Here is a 15,939-nt window from a genome sequence, read left to right on the forward strand (position 1 = left end):
CAGACTCCTTTCTCCAACAGCCGGGGCCTCGCGGTTAAACACACAGGGAGGGAGATCGCATCACTCGCGAACGTGAAGACGGCTTGGCAAGGTTATCGCCGGCTGATGATTTGAGGGGAGGAAAATTGCATTAGCGGTAGCGCTTGCGTTTCTTTGTATGGCCCAGTCACGGAGGTGTTTCCGATTGAATCCAGGTCTCTTTGGACGAGTTCACGCTTCAAGGTGATCGGCGTCATGCGGCGTGCCCGCATTATGCGCACATGACTCAGTCATAACTCACAAAGACATAGCTTGGGCAAAATTGTATTGCCAATGTGCAAGTGACTTATTTTGTGTCCAACAATCGCCCGTGGGTTTGAATTAAAAAACTGGACCATTCATATATTTTCAAGAACCTACCTACATTTTTTATATAATATATTTGTGAAGCAAGTAAACAAATATGATGCACTCTCATTCTTAACATAACATGCTGAAAAAAACATGTCAAGCTAGGTTTTGAAACAGCTGGTAGCTGGTCAAGCTGGTCATAGCTGGATTGTACACCAGGGAACAGAACATACTGTACAGTATTTGCAAGAACAGGCCATTCAGCCCCGCAATACTCGCAATAATTTTCCTATCGCTAAAGTGTACCTACTGCTTAGTTTGCCTAACAGCTACTTAGCATCTAGCACCGTATGAAGCCTGATCTTGAAAAAAAAACAAAAAAAAAAAAACCTCCATTCACAGAGGTGCTCAGAAACAGGACAGACTGCAGGTTAGCGACGGGAAGGACGTTATCGTTCCTGAACTCCAGCGCATGAGAGGCAGGGGGAGGGGATGGCTGCAATGCACCAGGCGGGACCGGGAGACGGAGAGGTACGAACTCAAGGACGGGAAAAGTACCGACCTTCAAAAAACACAGAAAGTCAGAGTGGCCTTTTCCGCTTCAACACAAAGGCACAGAAACCGCACACAAAACCGCACACGTCACTTAGCCTTGGACATGCTGCACCATCAACAGGGATCCAGGAGCGTCCGAAGGGAAACTGAGGTACTGTTACATAAACTTTAAAAAGTCACTTCTCTGAGCTCTGTAAACATACAACAGTGTCACCTACTCTGTACCCACATTAACCGGAGCTCTGTAAACATACAACAGTGTCACCTACTCTGTACCCACATTAACCGGAGCTCTGTAAACATACAACAGTGTCACCTACTCAATACTGCAATAACCACAGTTTAGCTAGGGTAACATCTAAATGTTTCTAGAACCCAGGTTTAGAATTCAGCTATGACCAGCTTGAAATTACCAGCTACCAGCTGTTTCAAAACATATCTTGAGTTGGTCAAACCATGTTGAGTATGGAGCTGGTCTGAACTGGTCAACCAGCTACCAGCGGTTTAAAAAAAATAGCTTGGGCTGTTTTTTTTTTTTTGTTTTTTTTAGCAGGGAAGTGTCATTTTCTTTCAGAGCAGAACATGGTTTTGGTCACTTTCATCCATTCATTTGTTCATTCATTCAAGGTCAATGGACACGAATTACATAAATATGTCTGCGAAGTAATTAGTCAGGGAGGCTCATTTTCATCTGTGGACCTTGTGCTACATCTCTTTGTATAATCATCCATTTGACAACCTACCCCTTCGAATAAATCTAATTAACAATCGCCATATTCCGGCTGCTAAAATGAGAAGGCCATTCATTAAATGTGACAGTCTTGGAAACAACCAGCAAATCAGCGGGTCAAAGCCAGCTGTCCAGTTATCCTGCCAAAATGGCCGCCATTTCGACCTTTCCAAGGCGTGCCCAGAGGTCAGAGTAATTAACATGTAAAGCTGTCAACAACACCGACACACATTCTAAAAGATTTGCAGTGTGTGCGTGTGCAGTGCTTGCTTACTAATATCTTTGCATATTAAAGAGAAAATATGTATATTTATAAATGTTGCCTGAATGACCTGCAACAATCAAAACCATACCAGGATACGATGCAATAGGATTTGTTTGCTCCTGTTCAGTGGGTGTGTTGAACACAATGAACGCAATAATGGCATACGTATGCTTCGAAGCATGGATGACCTTCTCAGACGCCATAATGGAAAACCGTGCCTACATCAGTCAGTCTGCCCGCGGTTTGCAACAGGATGTTCAACGTGCTAACGTTTCTGTTTTTGCTGTGGCTGAATGCGACCCAAGTTTTTGTTTTAGCCCAACATTATGACACCTGTTTCAATTCAATTAACAAATGATAATCTTCGATCAATAATCGTTAATAAACCTGGATAGGCAGAATCGGGTGTCTCAGTGCCAGGCTACAACAAAAACCTGCACCCAAACTGGCCCAATCCGCCACCAAACGTTTATGCTTTGCATGTGTTGCCACTACCGTTCGATAGTGTTTTGTTTGTCGGTTTGATGTAATATGAGCTAACAAATCCGCTCGCTCCCCTGTAAGCGGGGATATTGACATGACTTTACAACGGATGGCTTCCCACAGCGAGATGCGGTTAGACACTAACAGCTTTCTCATGTGTATTTGGAGCAGCGCGTTCTGCATTCTCTCCTCTGTGTGAGACGGATCTGAGCACACTGCTACTCAAATACAAATATGTAATGGGCTTTCAATTGAAATACCTATGTGCTCGATTTATGTTTCCGGGTGCAATTGAGCCAACCGACATGGCTCAGGCAGTAAGAGCAGTCGTCTGGCAGTCGGAGGGTTGCCGGTTCGATCCCCCGCCCGGGCTGCGTCGAAGTGTCCCTGAGCCAGACACCTAACCCCCAAATGCTCCTGACGAGCTTGTCGGGGCCTTGCATGGCTGCCAATCGCCGTCGGTGTATGTGTGGGCGTGTGTATGAATGGGTGAATGAGAAGCATCAATTGTACAGCGCTTTGGATAAAGGCGCTATATAAATGCCAACCATTTACCATTTACCAACCAGAAGGTGGGGGTGGGTGAGAGTATTTCTTAGGTTCCCAGAATCCAAAGTAACAACTACGGATTTGACCCAGGGACATGAATCTCGTCTTGGTGTGACAGTTAAATGGTAAACGGTTGGCATTTATATAGCGCCTTTATCCAAAGCGCTGTACAATTGATGCTTCCCATTCACCCATTCAACCCTCCGACTGCCAAACGACTGCTCTTACCGCCTGAGCCGATGTCGCCCCTGATTACTGAACTACAGCTGTTTATTACACAATTAACTCACCTCACCTGGTCACTTGGGTCTGAATAGGCCGCTCATTTTCAGGTGAAGACAGAAACCAGCCAGGACCAGGGTTGTGGACTCCTGCCTTAGAACATTATGCTGGCACAAGTGTGTTATACAATATCTCCATGATTATGATTGTGACTCCATGTTATCTATAGTATACACTGGAGAGAGGGGGGGTCATGGCCCTACAACGGTCTTGCATGATTCCCCACAGGATATAAACCTACAAACAAGCAGTCCTCCAAACAGCAATCAATGTGGGTTTCAAACGCTAAAGTGACCAAAGTGGTAACATGTTAATCTCTTACTGAATACATTTCAATAACAGTCATCACATACATTACATTGCATTAATGGCATTTGGCAGGCGCATTTGGTAGACTAAGCAGGAGACAATCCTCCCCTGGAGCAGCACAGGGTTAAGGGCCTTGCCCAAGGGCCCAACGGCTGTGCAGATCTTACTGTGGCTACACCGGGGACCGAACCACTGACCTTGCGGGTCCCAGTCATGCACCTTAACCACTGCGCTACAGTCATGTACTTTAACCACTACACTACAGGGTCATGTACCTTAACCACTACACTACAGTCATGTACCTTAACCACTATGCTACAGTCATGTACCTTAACCACTACGCTACAGTCATGCATCTTAACCACTATGCTACAGGGTCATGTACCTTAACCACTGCGCTACAGTCATGTACCTTAACCACTACGCTACAGGGTCATGTACCTTAACCACTACGCTACAGTCATGTACCGAACCACTACGCTACAGTCATGTACCTTAACCACTACACTACAGTCATGTACCTTAACCACTGCGCTACAGTCATGTACCTTAACCACTGCGCTACAGTCATGTACCTTAACCACTACACTACAGTCATGCACCTTAACCACTACACTACAGTCATGTACCTTAACCACTACGCTACAGTCATGTACCTGAACCACTACGCTACAGTCATGCATCTTAACCACTATGCTACAGGGTCATGTACCTTAACCACTACGCTACAGTCATGTACCTCAACCACTACACTACAGTCATGTACCTTAACCACTATGCTACAGTCATGCACCTTAACCACTATGCTACAGTCATGTACCTTAACCACTACACTACAGTCATGTACCTCAACCACTACGCTACAGTCATGTACCTTAACCACTGCGCTACAGTCATGTACCTTAACCACTACACTACAGTCATGTACCTCAACCACTACACTACAGTCATGTACCTTAACCACTACACTACAGTCATGTACCTCAACCACTACACTACAGTCATGTACCTTAACCACTACACTACAGTCATGTACCTTAACCACTACGCTACAGTCATGTACCTTAACCACTACACTACAGTCATGTACCTCAACCACTACGCTACAGTCATGCACCTTAACCACTACGCTACAGTCATGTACCTTAGCCACTACACTACAGTCATGTACCTTAACCACTACACTACAGTCATGCACCTTAACCACTACGCTACAGTCATGTACCTTAACCACTATGCTACAGGCCACTACAGGCATAGCCAGCACGGCCTTGTCCCCATGGTAAAGACGGCCAACGTGGTCCAATAAACCGTTATAAAATGACTTGCAATACTATGAATTATATTTAGTTTGGATTAGGCAGAGAGAGAGAGAAAAAATTGGATTATGAACCTACAAGGAATGTAGCGCAACAATAAAGCAAACTGTATTTACCATAATAGATTTTGCAGAATTAGAAAATCAATCGTACCATGTCTGTATTTTCATTAATATGGATAGAATTTGCAATCGTTACTATTGATTTATCTAGCAGAGGCTTCATCCAATGACAAGATCTATTAGCTACGTGTCAGCCAGATGCAAATGCATAGACATGGGCCAGTGACTAATGCGGATTGCATTCCTGCCAAATAAATGTAAAAATAAATAAACCAATCTGGCCCCACAAATGCTAATGTGATAATAACAGCGCTGCGCTGGAATCATAAGATCACGTTCCACGTGCATTTGTCTTCATCTGAAACCTGACTTATGAGCCTGGTTGAAAGCCTCGGATTGGAGCTCCTGGCAGGATTTATTTTTAAAAACGCGGAGACTTATTCTCGGGCGCGATGTGCGTTCCCGTTTGATGTGAATTTACAGGTGACGGAACCCGCGCAGTCTGTTCGCAGCGCAACAGTCGCGGATCACCGGCGAGAACGCGAACAGCTCGCGATGAGATCACGTCTGTGCCGTGTGTTTTTGGTGCTGTCATCGACGCCGGCGGTTACCCGGGCGACGGGCGGTACCGGAGAGCCGGGTTTTGGACGCGGAGCGGGGCTGGAGTTCCCTGGCTTGTGTCACACTGACACACACACAAAAAACAAAAAGCTGACGCTTTTATCCAAATGACTTTGTTGATTAGACTAAGCTGAGGCCAATCCCTCCTAGCAGTTGATATTTGTACTTCCCTCTAGGGTCATTCAGCACACTTATCCCTAGTTATGGGTATGCACTTTGCACTTTGTTGTACGTCGTGTCTGGATAAGAGCGTCTGTCAAATGCCTGTAAGGTAATCTAATGTATATTACTTTACATTATTGGCATTTGGCAGACACTCTTATCCAGAGCGACGTACAGTTGATTAGACTAAGCAGGAGAGAATCCTCCCCTGGAGCAATGCAGGGTTAAGGGCCTTGCTCAAGGGCCAAACAGCTGTGCGGATCATATTGTGGCTACACCGGGATTAGAACCACCGACCTTGTGTGTCCCAGTCATTTACCTTAACCACTACGCTACAGGCCGCCCACAATCCCTCATAGCAGTCGAAATTGTACTTCCCTCTAGGGTCGATGCACTTATCCCTGGTTATGGGTATGCACTTTGCCCTTTGTTGTACGTCACGTTTGGATAAGAGCGTCTGCCAAGTGCCTGTCAGGTAATCTAATGTAATGTAAATATGGGGTTAAGGGCCCTTGCTCAACGGCCCAACAGCTGCGTGGATCTCATCGTGACCACACCGGGGCTTGAAACCCCAACCGTCCGGATCCCAGTCAAGCACCTCGGCCACTGGGCTACAGGCTGCCCCCAGCAGACATGTGCGTTGCGCACGCCCTTGCTCGCGCTATCCTCCGATTCTCCAAGGTTGCGTCCTGTCACAAGGGAAGAGCGTGGCATCATGGGAGGACAGCGTCCCTCCAGCCAGAGCAGGTGAGCGCGAGGCGATTCTCATCTCCTTGTACTGCAGGGGCTGATGGGAAGGCCAAAGTCGCTTAAGTCACTGCCATCGATTTGTTCAGAACACTTAAAGGTACAAAAGTTAATTTCAGACTTCTAACGGTCAAGGGAGGAATTGCGGCAACAAACACTCTGAAACCACAGCACTGTTTATCCCGCGTCCTTCTCAGTGAATGCGCGCTGACTTTGAAATGCCATTGGCTGTGCGAATTAGAACCAATCTTTCAACCAACGAGCTTGAATTATTGTACAACTATACGATGTTTTGGTACAAAGTGCCAGCCCGTCGTCTACATATTTCGAAACCCGAATTTAAGGACTGTAAACACAGGGTGAGGGTGAGTCAACATGTCAGTGAGCCTTTTTCAATGATAGGAAGGGATTTACAATGGTCAATGTTTTAACACAAAAATCTTACCTATTGTACCTTTAAGGCCCACGCACATCAGTGTTCTTCTCCTGGTTTAACCTACATAGTAGGTTTTTTGTGACTCCTGCAGTCAGCTCCCTGTGTTAACATGGACACTGGTGAAAGTGTAGCTCAAGCAGAGAGAATACAATAGTGAAGGAAAGGGCTAGAGGGGCAAAATAACCGGTAAATAGCTAATTGACAACTAACTATAGAAGATCAACAGGGTTCTCAAAAAGCTTATGGCTCGGTCTCGAAGAGGCCAATTCTGTGGGCTCAGAGGTTGATATTTAGCAACGTCATCCGATGATTTTTCAAAAACATACATCATGTCCTGTGGGAAATCATTTTACGAACAGCTCAAGAATGTTTTTTTTTCTTTTTTTTTCAATACTTGATTTGAAAAACTTCAAAAACAGGAAAACCTTGCATGTGGGCCTTTAAGGAGTTTAAAGTACAGACAGTCCTGGCACAAAGCGGGATAGAAAGAAACACAACAGGGGCAGATTTTGGGGCCCATGAGAGCAGTTCTCCACTTCACAAAGCACTGATTTCACACTGGATCATTTCACACTGGATCATTTCACACTGGATCATTTCACACTGGATCATTTCACCCTGGATCATTTCACCCTGGATCATTTCACTCTGGATCATTTCACTCTGGATCATTTCACTCTGGATCATTTCACCCTGGATCATTTCACTCTGGATCATTTCACTCTGGATCATTTCACCCTGGATCATTTCACCCTGGATCATTTCACACTGGAACATTTTCACCCTGGATCATTTCACACTGGAACATTTTCACCCCTAGGCAGTCTCCTTCCCCATTACAGAGAGGGGCTATCCCTCCCGCCACCCATTATCCCTCCCTCCATTATCCAACCGGCTTCTTCCTGGTCTTCCTGTTCTCCCAGCATGCACGGGGCAGGAGGACAGAACACACCCCGGACAGGCTGCTAACCTGGAGGAAACCATCGTGGACACGGGGAGAACAGGCAGACTACCCCCGAGAGGCCCCCGCGGCTGGGATTTGAACCCAGGACCTTCCTGCTGTGAGGCAACAGTCCTACCCACTGCACCACCCAGCTATTCTGAGATAGAAAATAAATTATATTAAAGAAAAAACACAACTTCAGCCAGCCAGCGAGATCACACCACACATTTAAACTTACACTTACATATGCAAGCCTGAGGCACTGAACGCATCACGATTCACCGTGAGCGTGAGCTTGTTAGCGCGATTGCTACAGGTGCCGTAACCCGTGAGTGCCCTCCAATGTCTTAAAAGGATTATCGGTGACACACACACGGCTGTGTCTCAAAACAGAGGGACACACCGGGACCTGAGTTAATGCCAGGGTAGAGACCTCTCTCTCCCCCCAATGCAATCATTACACCCTTCCTTTGTGGGAGGAACCTTTCACCTCTGACTCATCGCCCGTTTTTAAATTAAAAAGTCGAGAATTGCTCCCACCGGGAGCAGCCGTGTGCGATCAGACGCCATCGAACACAATCCCGCTCGCTGCTGCAGTTTGCCCAATCTCCACGCCCTCGCTCCCATACTCCACACCCAATCTCCACGCCATCGCTCCCATACTCCACGCCCAAAATCCACACCAGCGCACCCAAACCCCACACCATCACTCCAAAACTCCACTCCCAAAATCCATACCAGCACACCCAAACTCCACACCATCACTCCCAATCTCCACACCAGCGCACCCAAACTCCACACCATCACTCCCAATCTCCACACCAGCACACCCAAACTCCACACCATCACTCCCAATCTCCACACCAGCGCACCCAAACTCCACACCATCACTCCCAATCTCCACACCAGCACACCCAAACTCCACACCATCACTCCCAATCTCCACACCAGCGCACCCAAACTCCACACCATCACTCCCAAACTCCACTCCCAAACTCCATACCATCACTTCCAAACTCCACACCACCACTCCCATACGCCACTGTGGGGGAAAACAATCTCAGGCTAAAAACGTTTTCATTACATTACATTAATGGCATTTGGTAGATGCTCTTATCCAGAGCAACGTACAGTTGATTAGACTAACAGTCCTCCCCAGGAGCAATGCAGGGTTAAGGGCCTTGCTCAAGGGCCCAACGGCTGTGTGGATCTTATTGTGGCTACACCGGGGATCCAACCACCCACCTTGCAGGTCCCAGTCATGCACCTTAACCACTACGCTACAGGCCACCACGTCCCAGACCTCCCATAATTAGCCAGGCATTAGCTTAGAATGAATAACACTACTGTATATTAGTCCCATCTACGGGTTGGATATGCCAGCAACAAAACATGTAATCTGCACACTCAATGGTCATTAGGTGAGCTTGTTAATTATGTACTTGTTCAGTCTATGACTGTAATCATAAAGATGGTGTTACTGAAAATTCCTTGTTGTATCATATGTATTTTGTTTTAATATGTTGTTTACCTAATTACCTGTAAGTCTCCAGCGATGAACCGAAACTACACAACGCGAAGCATTACTGTGATTCATGGCCATGAACCACAGAGAGATTAAAACCCATGTCTGCCTCGAGACATTAACAGATAAATCAGCGGCCCTCTAAAGCCAAAAGCAGCCCCCCCCCCCCCCCCCCCCCACCCACCCAAGACAAGATCTTACTCATAAAGCTCAGTACCAGTGTACCCCACAAAGACTGTGTGTGAATTTAAGGGATTCAAAAAAAAAACCTTTGAAACAAGCATGCTAAAAATGTCTCATTTTTACAAAACCAGGGAACTAATGTCATCTGACATCAAGGTTTCCCATCAGCACTTTAGTGAGAGCAACGCTGGGGAAAATAATCGGTACGGCTGCCGGGGAGAAAAGCATCAGCCGGCTGTCTCGGGGGCCCTTCTGCCAGTTTCACAAGAGCCTTCAGCAACGCAGTGTCAGGACAGCGCCGGCTCATTATTACTACTGGAGAACAGCACCAATTTATTAATACTTACACTGTCAGGAACAAAGGGGAGTGCTTCACCTCTGAACAATGGGTGGGCCTACTCAGCGCCTGTTCTGTTCACGCCTGTTTTACATTAACACAAACTGTAGGCAAAATGCTTTTACAACGGGTGCTACGAATTACAACTATGGGGCCAGTCTGACAAGGATCTAGCCAGTTTGCTGCTCCGTCTTTTACCAAAGGTCCAAGCGTATTTTCATAGCGCCTTCAAAACAATAGAAGAGTAGAATATAGCGAAGTAAAAGCAGTGTTTTCGGTGGTTTGACAGAGGTTAGGAGTAACAATTTTGTTTGAAGAAAAAAATAAAAAACATTCCATGTATCGGCACAGATTCTAGCAGTGCACGTCATTCTGAAATCTTGTGAAGAATTACTGTCAAAAAAGATCAATAGAGGTCACACAATGCAGGGCCCTGGAGAAAGAAAAATCTATTTTGATACCTAAATCTTTAAAAGTCACATAGAATAATAAAAAAAAGAACATTTACAACATTTGAGACATACATCTTAAACCTCAGAAAACTGACTGCACACGGAATAAAAAGTTCAACTGAAATTCTGAAGGTTTTGTATTGAAATGGCTTTTGCAGACATCCAATTCTCTTCTTCTAGCCAGATATCACCATCTAAAAAGTCCTCAAATAACTTCAAATTCCTTGTGAGGTGTATTAAAAGTGGCAAATAATTGGGAGCGAGTTAATGTGAGTCTGTGACTCCTCTTATTACAAAAGACCCCCATTTCTGTATTTGCCCTGCGGTCCAGAGAGACAAATTCTCTTCATTCAGGATCAGAAATGAAGAGGAATTATTAACACTGTGGGAAGGACATCATTTCGGGCCAGTCGGGAAAACATCTCACGTACAAAAGCAGAGCAACAGCACAATGGCAGGAGACACAATGTTCTTAGAAAAGGATGCATTTTAGGGACACTGCATCCCATTAAAACTGCCCGAGACACAATCAAGTCTCAGAAATATTTAGCTGTCTTTTAAAAGCTTGAGTGAGAGTACATAATTCATTCACTAAACCAAAGGTACCAAATTATCCAAATTATCATGGATGTAATATTCCCCTTACTTACCAAAACCAATACAATCACTGAAGTGGGACAAAGAACAAAATCATGACGCACTACCCCCTTTCTTCTAAAAGTTTCACTGAAAGACGAACCAGGGCGTTGCAGCATGGTCGAGTCCTTGGGAGAGAATTTAGACGGAGCACGCACCAAAAAAATTGCCATTAACTGCCTTCTTTCATTTTATGTCTTCGATAAATCCATCTCTCCTTGTCTTTATTTACAGCGCGACGCCGCGTCGGTAGCCCAGGTGTTGGGCGCGTGACAAGTCGACACGCAAACGACCCACGGGAGCTGAGTGATGGGCTCGGATCCCCGGGAGAAATGAAACGAGACGTGATTGATCGAAGACGTGGCAACGTGGCCGTTTTCGAATTCCCGGGAGGGAAGTCACACGACCGGCTGAGAGGAGCAACAGGACAGAACGTTCTAGAACGGCGCACAACCTGAAACACAGGGCTCTCTCTTTTTGGCTCCGTTTCACATCATTGAGAAGAACGGCATTACGTCACATTAATGTATCCAGATCGCTCTTATCACAGTTGATTTTAGATCAAGCAGGAGACAATCTTCCCCTGGAAGCACTTGCTCAAGGGCCCAACGGCTGTGCGGATCTTATTGCGGTTACACCGGGAATCGAACCAGCGACCTTGCGGGTCCCAGTCATGTACCTTAACCACTACGCTACAGCCGTTGGCAAAGCTAGGGAGAGGGAATTTTTTGATCCATGCTAGCTAACCTCAACAAGGTTAATACTGTAGGTAGCTAGCCAACTTGCTATGTCTATGTGCGCAGGCATTTTTGATCGATCCATGCTTGCCATTTCTGCAATTATATTTCAAAAATCGTATATAAAAAATTCTACTAATTCTAATATATATACGGTATACACTTACTGGCCTTTTTCAGCTTTATTGGACAGTATATAGTATAGAGAGACAGGAAGAATGGGAGCGAGAGAGAGGGGAAGACATGCAACAAATGTCTGACGGTCGGATTCGAACCGCCGACGTCGCGGCTCACAATGAGCATGCGGTGAGTGCTCTACAGGCTGCGCCACCGAGACACCCCTCACTGAGCACTTTATTAGGGACACTATACTAATACTGGGTAGGGCCTCCCTTTGCTCTCAAAACAGCCTCAATTCTTTGTGGCATGTTGGAAACATTCCTTTGAGATTCTGGTCCATGTTGACATGATTGCATCGCTGAACTTCCCCAGAGTTGCCAGCTGCACATTCATGCTGGAACTCTCCCAAAAAGGCATTTCCGTCTGCAGAACTGCCGTCCACTGGATGTTTCAGTTTTTCGCACCATTCCGAGTAAACTCTAAGAGACTGTTGTGCATGAAAATCCCAAGCAATAAGCAGTTACACAAACCAGCTTGTCTGGCACCGACAATCATGCCACACAATCAAAATCACTGTGATCACATTTCTCTTCCCCATCCTGATTGTTGAGGTGAACATTAGCTGAAGCTCCTGACCCATATCGGCAAGATGTTATGCATTGCACTGCTGCCACACGATTGGCTGACTAGATAATCACATGAATAAGTAGGTGTACAGGTGTGAAATATGAAGTGCTCAGTGAGTGTATAGATTGTGTATAATATAAATATTTATTTAACATCAACAGTTATTCACCATTCCTGGACTATTACCTTTCCCACAATTCCTTGCAATAAGCATTCAAGTTCCGCAGGATAATAATTAAATGACGTCCAGCAGCTAACCAGAAAATAACAGAAAATAACAGCCCTTTCAGCGCAATCACACTCCCGAGACAAATCAGCTCATTCACCGTACATTAACCCTTATTCAATGGCAAATGAATATAATTTAAAACTATACAAACTAAATGGTAATGATCATTTAAAATCGTTCAGTGGCCACTGCGGGTCGGCCGTGGGTCGGGGAGCGCGCATGGTGAAGACGGTGATGAAGACGATGATGAGGGTCGGTGTTCGTCAGCAGATGTGGCGGCATTTACCATTACTCATCCGGACACCCACGTGTGTGACTGCTGCTTACTGGAGAGAGGAAAGCCTCCTCTCTGAGCAACAGGGAGGTGGGCTGCTACTCCCTCAGCCTACCGCGCGCACACACACACACACACACGCACGCATGCATGCACACACACACACACGCACGCATGCATGCACACACACACACACACACACCCCAACACACAGGTTCACACACGCACACACACTCCGACACACACGCACACACACCCACCGACACACAGGCTCACACACACCCCAACACACAGGTTCACACACGCACACACACACCGACACACACGCACACACACCCACCGACACACACGCACACACACGCACACACAGGCACACACACACCCACCGACACACACACACACAGGTTCACACAACCACCGACACACACACACACACACACCCACCGACACACAGGCACACACACACCCACCGACACACACACACACACAGAGCACTATCCACACCCCTCTCTCACTTTTTCCTAACCCTACACCTGCTGGCCACCACTTCTCTTCTCATTCCACAAAAGGATACATTCAGCAGTCCTTATACCGAGGAGTTCACTTCATTAACCATGGCTATTACAGAGCAGGTGAATACCCCCCTACACACACACACACACACACACACACACACACCCTGCCATGGCAAATTCTCATTACAGTAGCAGGATTCTTATCCGGGGCATGGAACTATGCCAAAAAATATATGAAAAGACATGCTCGCTCTTTCGGCTGATATGAAATGATGGCCAAAATATCCCGAATATTTGGTTTCTGTGATGTGCAGCCAGAGGAATGAGACTCTCCGGGGAGTCCTCTCCTAAACCCAGCGCCTCTGGAGTGAAGGCAGGTGCCAGAATATCACAATATGAAGAGACATATTCAGAAATGCAAATGCGATGCAAATCAAATCAGCTCCCTGACTGTTTTACACATAACTGACCGCACAAAGAGAGGCAAATTATCTCATGAATAATGATTAATTGAAGTAACTGAGCAAGTAGTCAAAATCAAAACACCCCCCACTCCCCCCCCCTCTGCCAAAATCAATTCAGAAAGCCCTTTGAGCATGCTGGGCAATCAGGTATGTAGACCATGTGTGTGTAGGTTTGGGGGATGGGAGGGAGAAGACTTGAATAGTCCCTTGAATATGCCGTAGAAAAATATGGTCAAAGTGACTGTAACATCAGCCATTGAAAATAGTTTTGATACCATGGAAGTGCAAGTTTTGGGTGCCGCTATGTTGCACAAGTTCATTTTACAGGTTTCTGAGAGACGCACCAGAGAGAAGAGGGTAAAAAAAAAAAAGAGGAGAGATCTACCCTGACGTGATTCACAGACCCTAAATCATCCACCTTTATATTGTGAATTGTCACCAAGACAGGGAAGCGAGGTTTCAGGGTGAAGTGACTACGAAAAATAAGAAAAATGCTGAAAATGTCTCCCTACGTGGACCCGTCATTCCACACACCACTAGGAATTACTTTCACCAGGTTCCCAGGAGACGGCTCCCTTTTAGGAGAGAAGATTAAAAAGGTCTACAGCGTACAGAGCGAGGGAGAGAGGGGGGGGGTCAGAGGAGAGCTCGGTGACACTTACCCTAAGGTAGTCATGGTTACGATGGTGTACCAGAAGGAGGCCGGGATGCTGGTGAACTTGCTGGAGCTCGATCCCTTCTCGGCGTAGAACATGACGGTGGCGAAGATGATGATGGCCATGGTGAGGGAGAAGAGCAGGAAGCCCAGCTCCGAGGCGCAGCTCTTGAGCGTGTAGCCCAGGATGCGCAGCCCCTGCGAGTGGCGGGAGAACTTGAAGATGCGGAAGACGCGGAAGACGCGCAGCGTGACGAAGGCGCCGCTCACGTCCTCGTTGTTGGTCATGACCAGGCCGATGTAGTACGGCAGGATGGCCACCACGTCGATGATGCTCATCACGCTGCGCATGAAGCGGTAGCGGCTGGGCGCGGCGAACAGGCGCATCAGGTACTCCACGGTGAAGATCATCACGCACGCCGTGTCCATGCAGAAGAAGGCCACCGTGTAGCGCTCCCCGCACGGCATGTCCTTCTGGCTGGGCGTGGCGCCGCACGGCACAGTCTCCACCACGTTGGTGATGACGGAGATGGCGATGAAGAAGCCGGTGACGTAGTAGAAGACCAGCGCCATGGTGCTGGTGTGCGGGTTCTCGAAGGCCCGCCACATGGTCTCGCGGAAGGTCATGTTGGGCAGCTTGCTGTCCTTGTTGTCCTCCTGGTCGTCCATGAGGCGCTCCGCGTTCTCCCGCTTGCGGTCCTTGTACTCTTCGTAGCAGCAGTCGCCGATGATCTCCGGGATGATGCCGAAGAAGGCCAGCTCCTCGTCGTAGGCCGAGATGCACTCGTACCGCGGGTAGTGCAGCTTGCCCGTGCGGTAGAAGTTGAGCACGCTGCGGAACGCGTCCGGGTCGCGGTCGAAGAAGTACTCCTTGGTCTCCTCGTTGTAGAAGAACTCCTTCTCGGAGCTGCCCAGCAGGGTGTCCGGGTAGCGGTCCAGGGTGGTCCTCCAGGTCTGGAAGCGCCGCCCGCTGACGTTGAGGATGATGAACTCGTCCTGCCTCTTGCTCTGCTCCCGGGGGGCGAGGGGCATGGGGCAGTTGGCCACGGGCATCCAGCCAATCGCGGCCGCCCGGGCGAAGGGCAGCCAAGCCGCCACTCCCGCTGCCATGGCGACGTGGGGGTCAGCGCTCTCCGAGGGAGCAGACGGCCTTCACCACCGGATCGCCCCGAGATCAGCGACCATCTGCAGGAGCCAATAAAAAAAAAAAGAGAGAGAAAGTCGAGCACAAGCGCTGGGACATTTTGGATTAGCCCGTCCTGCCCCTTGCACACATTGACTGCTGCCAAGCGCTCTCGGTGCCATAACGTTAAATTATAGCGTAGGGCTGAAACCGGGGATAAAATCGGGCTGGCACGATGTCAGCGTTACTCCGACTGTGACTGTGATGGA

At 47.4% G+C, this 15,939-nt stretch overlaps 1 protein-coding gene across 1 annotated transcript in view; it reads right to left on the reverse strand.

The window, feature by feature from the left end:
- The window catches only part of LOC133110334 (potassium voltage-gated channel subfamily D member 3-like), a 103,897-nt gene extending 88,240 nt beyond the window's left edge, over positions 1-15,657 (reverse strand). The window contains exon 1 of the mRNA XM_061220350.1: positions 14,555-15,657. Coding sequence (XP_061076334.1) covers positions 14,555-15,657 — 1,103 coding nt within the window. The remainder of the gene's footprint in view (positions 1-14,554) is intronic.
- Positions 15,658-15,939: the final 282 nt, after the last annotated feature.

Source organism: Conger conger, chromosome 14 (genome assembly GCF_963514075.1).
Source record: "Conger conger chromosome 14, fConCon1.1, whole genome shotgun sequence".
Classification (NCBI taxonomy): domain Eukaryota; kingdom Metazoa; phylum Chordata; class Actinopteri; order Anguilliformes; family Congridae; genus Conger; species Conger conger.